Source organism: Drosophila albomicans, unplaced genomic scaffold (assembly GCF_009650485.2).
Source record: "Drosophila albomicans strain 15112-1751.03 unplaced genomic scaffold, ASM965048v2 utg000002c_pilon, whole genome shotgun sequence".
NCBI lineage: Eukaryota > Metazoa > Arthropoda > Insecta > Diptera > Drosophilidae > Drosophila > Drosophila albomicans.
Window position 1 is genome coordinate 1 of NW_026263470.1, and position 7,876 is coordinate 7,876.

At 35.3% G+C, this 7,876-nt stretch overlaps 2 protein-coding genes across 2 annotated transcripts; both read left to right on the top strand.

Annotated features, from left to right (window-relative positions):
• The first annotated feature begins 3,273 nt into the window (after window positions 1-3,273).
• On the top strand, window positions 3,274-4,301 carry LOC117567993 (procathepsin L-like). The gene has a single exon (XM_034248312.2). It carries the CDS (start codon window positions 3,300-3,302, stop codon window positions 4,284-4,286), a length of 987 nt encoding a protein of 328 aa, XP_034104203.1. The 5' UTR covers window positions 3,274-3,299; the 3' UTR covers window positions 4,287-4,301.
• A 1,950-nt stretch (window positions 4,302-6,251) lies between these two features.
• Window positions 6,252-7,289, top strand: LOC117567995 (cathepsin L-like). Its single transcript, XM_034248313.2, has one exon. It carries the CDS (start codon window positions 6,280-6,282, stop codon window positions 7,264-7,266), a length of 987 nt encoding a protein of 328 aa, XP_034104204.1. The 5' UTR covers window positions 6,252-6,279; the 3' UTR covers window positions 7,267-7,289.
• The last annotated feature ends 587 nt before the right edge of the window (window positions 7,290-7,876 follow it).

Here is a 7,876-nt window from a genome sequence, read left to right on the forward strand (position 1 = left end):
TGTCCTTAAAGATCTGCAGAGCCAGCTGTTCACGGTCTTTGCGATCGTAGCTTTTCTAATGCGCTTTAAAGAGATTAAATTCCGCCTTAAGTACATCATCGTAAGTGATCCTTGTCAGAATGTATTCAAGATGCAAATTTCTGCTGTTAAAGTTACTCAACTTAAGCTGTTGCTAGTTCGGTTGAGTGTCAGGTATTAGGAATTGGAATTATTGCAACACGCATATTAGTGGAAACGACTTTCTAAAGTCAATGACATAACAGCATCTCGATTCTGTAGCATAACTCGTCGTGAGACATGTGTTAACAACTGCACACATCGTTCGGTGCCCTGTGATAACTTACCAATAGGGACTGATGCTCTTGACTGCCCCCAGACCTACGTCACTGCCGTTGGTTGACAAGTTTTACCGCAAAATTAATTATCATTTAAATAAACTGTTATAAGGGGAATGCAAAAAAGCTTCACAAAAGCTTTAATATTTTTATCTTAAGAAAGCTTCTTAATGTAATAATATTATATATTTCTTTGCAAGCAAATAAACTATATAATAAAAAATAAAATAAAATTCCGCCTTTTATCATGCCACGCCTATTTTTATTTAGTTGCTTAAAATGCCTTTGAATATATATTTCAATTTTCAGACCGATACCTTACTTCCTTAAAAAGTTACAGACGCATTGCTCCTACTTTCATATATGAGGATCAGTGCATGGCTAGTTTGGCTCATTTTGTCGAATTAAAAAAAAAATTATAAAATTTATTGTAAAAAGATGAATCAGAATTGACTCCAATATAATCGGAAAATGCGTATGTTTTTTTTTAAATACATTAAAATGCCTTCAATACCTCGAAATACCTTATAGTGAAATCTTTAAGCTTCACGGCGCGAGCTAGGAATTCATTTTAGACACATGGTTTCATGGTGAAATTTTTTTAGAATTCTTCGTAGATTCCGATTATGGGGGACGATTTTCACGATTTTTTGGACAGGAACAAATTGACCCGCCCTAATGTAGATACATAGACGCATACATACAAACGAAAGCACGGCAGGCGTTTTTGCACATACAAACGTATTTCTTTAATACCTTCCACAATTTTCATCTGATCGCAACCAAATTTTCAGGAATCACAATTACTATAGTTGTTAAACTTGTTAGTGTTAGTGTATATCCTACCTCTAGCTATAAAAATTACGCTTGTTATACGATTTTGCGGGGGCGGAAGTGGGCGTGGGAAAATTTTGAGACAAACTCTATCTGCGTGAAAACTATAGCTTTATCTCTTATAGTCTCTGAGATCTAGGTGTTCATACGGACAGACGGACATAGCTAGATCGATCAAGAATATATATACTATATGTGGTCGAAGATGCCTCCTTATACCTGTTACATACATTTCCTGTCGGCACAAAGTTATAACAGCGGGGTTAAAAACCATAAAAAACCATAACAGTGAAATGAAACATGTGACAAGATCAAGACAAAAATTGACGAATGTAGTAGAATATTGAATAAGTTAAATATTCGAAAAGAAAACAAGCTCAATCACACAAACATAAGTTGAAAAACGAGCAATTAATAAATTATAAGTGTGTATGTATGTCTGGTTGTCTATTATTTGAAAAGTGTCAGTTAAAGCATCATTTAGTGGACTGCCCAAAAGTATGCAAGCTTTTTTGTAACATACAAATTATAGAGTGCGAGGAGAACTGAATTTGAGGTACATGCAGGTGACATCAACTGATGCTATGTGTTACGTAAAAAAAAGCAAATAAGTAGAGTTTAAAAATTCAATTTTTAGCAATGGCTTTTCAGAGATGCTGAAAAGCTCTTATCCGTAAGAAGGAAGAAACGACTATTGCCATTACAAAAGGAACAATATTGGAGCACAAATCTCGGGAATTGTGCAAATTCAAAGTGGAAATGAAACGCATTAGCATCGGCCGTTGCTAATCAGGGTCCTGTGTCGGTGTGTATAAACGATTCTCTGATCAAACATTACAGAAGTGGCGTCTTCAATGAACCATCGTGCTCTCAATCTATGAACCATTGTGTGGTTGTCATTGGCTATGGCACAGATTCAGTTGAAGGAGATTATTGGCTGGTGAGAAACTCTTGGGGTGAGAATTTTGGTGAAAATGGATACATTCGAAAGGCTCGTAATCGCAACAATCAATGTGCTATTGTCAGTTTAGCAACTTATCCTTTAATTTAATGGATATACTGTGCTCTTATCACGAACATCTTTATATTGTATTAGTTTATTACTAAATAAACGAAAATATATTGAATCTAGAGCGTTATCTTTATAGTAATATTGAATTAAAATATTCCGCGCTCTAATAAAGAAATCATTTTCATTCAAATTTATAAAAATTAATTTATTTTGATATTAACTCAATACTTTAAGAAAATATCAGACACCGCACATAATAATTTAGCCAAAAAAATCAAATACCAATCATTTGATTTTCTTGGATATTCTAAAAATTTTTATTTCTCTATATATAAATATTTTAAATTATTAATTTATGAGTCAGTCCGAGGAAAAATTCGACCTCTCATGCAAAACTAATAAAAATCGCAAGTACTTGCTCGAGAAGCTCTTCTTAATCATAAATAAGTAACAATAGCATATGCTGTTGACATGATTCAGAATGTTATATTGGTCTTATTTCACTGACCTATTTGAAGAATTAAATTAGAAACAACTTCGTAATCAATAATTTTTGGATTTTTATGATTGTTGATATATAAGCCTCTGTTGTATTTTTATAACGAAAATATCATGTAACTGTTAGGAAAGAGTTGCCCGAAAGCAATCTACAGCCTATTTTCTTTAAAACTAATAATAATTATACAATACTATTTACATTATACAAGTATTTTATAATAATTTATGGTCAAAGAAAATAAGAATCATAAAATAAAAACATGAACTCCATCTGCTAAATTCAAATCAGTTTCCCTAACAACTTATGTCGGAAACTCTTAAAATAAGACTTTCATTACTAATCAATGCATATCCCACTTAACAGGCTTAAAGGTACATTCTAACATCTTTTGTTAGCTAATTTTCAGAAAATTCCAACTCAACATTTTTTCCTATTTAGTATGTGCAATAGCTCTTTTAATCCCCTTCCACTTGAAATGGTTATAAAGACGTAATTTCGCCTATCTATATGGATGGATCATAAATAATATTTGGACACATGAAAGAGGTATAAAAGGCGAACCATGCTCAACCCAATTCAGTTTCCCATAGTTCCTCAGTGGGTATTAAGCTAAATCATAATGAAAGCAGTCATTCTAATTCTGGTCCTCGTGGCAGTTGTCCATGCAACTAGTCTGAAAGACATTCTAAAGGCTGAGTTTAACGCCTTCAAATTGAAGCACCACAAAAACTACAAGGATGCTAATGAGGAGTTGAAGCGCCTGCAGAACTTCGTAGAAAATAAGAAACTGATCGATAGTCACAACAAGCGATATGCTGCTGGGAAAGTATCCTACGAGATGGGCATCAATCAATTCTCAGACTTGAACTCCAAGGAATTCCAGGAGACAGTGCTGTCAAGCATCAATGCCAATGACTTGACAATTGGTATCACTCAAATATACACTCCATCACCAAGTGTTCAAATACCCGGAAGCATAGATTGGCGTGAGAAGGGAGCAGTTACAAGAGTTAAGGATCAAGGCGGATGTGGATCTTGCTGGGCTTTTTCTGCCATTGGCACACTAGAGGGTCAAAACTTTATCAAGAACCGACAGCTTATCTCGCTATCCGAACAGAATCTAATCGATTGCTCCAAGGAGAATGGCGGATGTGATGGCGGCTGGCCAGAAACTGCATTAAACTTTATCAAGGACAATGGTGGTGTTGACACTGAGGACTCATATCCCTATGAAGAGAGGGATGGCGAATGTCGTTTCAATGCAGAGAACATTGGCGCAAAGGTCACTGGCACTGTCGGTGTGGCCAGTGGAGATGAGTCTGCGCTGGCAGCAGCCGTTGCAGAGAAGGGTCCTATTTCAGTGGCCGTTGATGCTTCACAATTTCAGAACTATCAAGGAGGTGTCTTCGATGAACCTTCGTGCCAGGACGATGTAAACCACGGCGTTGTCGTCGTTGGCTATGGTAGTGATGACATTGGCGGCGACTATTGGCTGGTGAAGAACTCTTGGTCAGAGTCCTGGGGTGAAAATGGATACATTCGCATTGCTCGCAATAAGAATAATCAATGCAAGATTGCGGACCATGGTGTTTATCCGTTGGTCTAAGAGACGTTTTTCTTAATTATCTTTAAATCCAATATTATTTATTCTTTTACAAAATGTAAATTATTTCAATAAATATCTTGAATTGGTTACAAAATTTCATCTGTTTTACTACTATGAAATCTAAGGCAATATTAATTCAGTAATATGTAAATATTAATTACTATGTGTATATCATGTGTATAAATTAAATTTCAGCTCTCTAATATCTAAGACTGACTTGTTAGACAGTCGGATATGGCTATGGTATTGTTACTGATACATTTACTTTTGAGCACCGAACATGCCTCCTTGTGCAAAGTTTTTACAGAAATTCTTTAATTTGAGCATAACCCCAATAGACAAGCTTCTGCTAGTAATGTACTTGCACTAATATTATATTTGACGGTATAATGAAGACGCAATCGAAATATTGCTTAATGTTAGTACATAGAATTCAAGCGACTCGCTAAATAAGCAGAATTGCACTCTCACAGAAATTTAATAATACTTACATATACATATGTATGTACATATATACAATCGCATGCGGCGAACCGCCACATTTTAAATATTATATAATATTTAGAATTTTACTACATTTACATTAAGCAATGTTTTAATGATGCATACCACGATTACCACAAACGATTTATTTTTAGCTTAAATGAATTCAAGGGAACTATGAGTCATTACGAAAAGATTATTGCATACGTGAAAGATTTACTATCTATTTTATAGTATATCATGTAGTTTAAATTTGTTTCGTATTCAATAGTTAAATAAAGATATCACAAATCAAAAATTACGACATCAACAAAAATGGTTTTTTAAATTTTCGTTTCGTTATTTCTGCAATTCTTTTCTCTTAGCTTGGCACTATGACACATTTTACATGACACATGTTGCGAGCTCCCATTATTATGCGTGATGACGATTGCAGATTCGATGAGAACGACGTCGGAGAAAAAAGCTTAAGAAAGTGGAAATGAAGCCGCATTGTCATCCGCTGTTGCCAATAAGGTGTGTATCGACGCATATTCTTGCAATATTATGAAGGTGGTGTTCCCAATGAACCGTCATGCTCTTAAGATACAGACCATGCTGAAGTTATCATTGGCAATGGCACCGATCCAGCTGGAGGAGATTATTGGCTGGTGAGGAACTCTTGGGGTGACGATTGCGGTGAAGACGGATACATTCGCAGTGCTCACAATTGTGACATTCAATGCGGTATTGCCAATTCGATTATATGTTATTATATATATATGTTATAATATAGTCACTGTGTAAGTAAATAATCTTATTTCAAATTCCCATTGCTCTCCTTATTATAATATGGCCTTAAAGCTTGGACTCCCAAAATGTTATGAACTTTGCGATAAAATTTAGAGAGTTTAGAGCGGTTGTAAACTCAGTCACTCAGGCAGTTAATTAAAGGACTAGAAAAATTTCATTCAAATGTTCTCTCTAGAAGAATTTCAAATAAGAGTACTAAATAATGGGATCGTTCGGTTTAAAATGCTTTTTAGACTCAAGGACTTCTATATATGTACATATGTAGTTATTTTCAACTTGATTTATGTTTTTTTTTTTTTTTTTTTTTTTTTTTTTATTAGGGCAATGTTTAACAATTATTGCAATGTTATATAGCATGTTCTTTCACTCAGTCAAGACTGACCTATTTAAAAATAGCTTAAGTGAGCTAACATTCTATCAACTATGTATTAGAACACCAAATTATTATACAACACTGACGCATTACAGTGTTGGCATGTGAAATATATATTATTTGAAACCCTTTCTTTGTCTGTTTATTACTTAATAGACATAGTTACGCTTTCTGCAAAAGCTGTATTAAACCCTGTCCACTTGAAATAGTTATAAAGATTTAATTCCGCTTATCTATAGTATAGCTTGTAAATCATTGGACCCATTAAAGACGTATAAAAGGCAAACGGTGCTCAACTCAATTCAGTTTCTCACAGTTCCTCAGTGGGTCTTAATCTAAATCACAATGAAAGCAGTCATTCTAGTTCTGGTTCTAGTGACAGTTGTTCAAGCAACTAGTCTCAAGGACATTCTAAAGGCTGAGTTTAATGCCTTCAAATTGAGGCATCACAAAGCCTACAAGGATGCTAGTGAGGAGTTGAAGCGGCTGAAGATTTTCGTGGAAAATAAGAAACTGATCGACAGTCACAACAAGCGATTTACCGCTGGAGAAGAGACCTACAAGATGGGCATCAATCAATTTTCAGACTTGGACTCTAAGGAGTTTCAGGAGGTAGTGCTGTCAAGTATCAATCCTTATAACTTGACATTTGATACCAATCAAATATATACTCCATCACCAACTATTAAGTTACCAGAGAGTATAGATTGGCGTGAAAAGGGTGCAGTTACTAAAGTGAAAAGTCAAGGGGACTGCGAGTCTTGCTGGGCGTTTGCTGCCATTGGCACACTTGAAGGACATCATTTCATCAAATACCAGCAGCTTGTCTCGCTGTCCGAACAGAATCTGGTTGACTGCGACACAACGAATGGCGGCTGCAGTCGCGGCTGGACAGAAAAAGCTCTCATCTATATCAAGGACAATGGTGGCGTAAATACTGAAGACTCATATCCCTATGAGGGCATAGATGGCGAGTGTCGTTTCAATGTTGAAAACATTGGAGCTAAGGTCACTGGCACTGTCGGTGTTCAGAGAGATAATGAGTCCGCATTGGCAGCTGCTGTGGCAGAGAAGGGACCCATATCTGTGGCCATTGATGCATCCTTCTTTCAGCACTATGAAGGTGGAGTATTAGATGAACCATTGTGCCAGGGAGAAGTAAACCACGGCGTTGTCGTCGTTGGCTATGGTCGTGATGACATTGGCGGCGACTATTGGCTGGTGAAGAACTCCTGGGCAGAGTCGTGGGGTGAAAATGGTTACATTCGAATGGCGCGCAACAAGGATAATCAATGCAGTATTGCCAAGTATGGCGTCTATCCTTTGGTCTAAGGGACTTCGTTTCTTAATCACACGTAAATTATTAATCTTTATTAATTTAAAATTTTATATTGTTATTATTATTAATAAATGCCTTTGATTGGTTAATCAATCTATGTCTTTTATTGCGTTGAATTCGAGGTTTTAGCCTCTAATTAAGAAAAATGTAAGTCTACATTAAAAATGTCATTCTAGAATGTATGCTTGATGCATTAAATACGGTATAAGGAAACACTGCATTACTCCAAATAAAAAAAGAACGAGACAGTTTAAGTTAAAAAAAAAACTTGGTTATATTTTTCCATTTATTTTAATATAACCATAATAAATTGTATTTTTTTTTCGTTTTCCTATGGAAGAATTCAGAATGTGATTGGTTTTTATATTTAATTGGTCAGATAAAAAAAATACATCGCTTGTGCTAAGTATTTTTATATAAATAGATATCGTAGCCAAACCCCAAAATACTTATTTGATGTTTGAAATTGAGCAAAATACATATGGGTAATTCTCTGAAGGATGTCGCATGCGACCATCTTTACAGTGAAAAAAAAAACATAAACTGAAACAATTTTAAAAATAAGAAAGGACCATGGCGTGTATCCTTTGGTGTAATGGACGT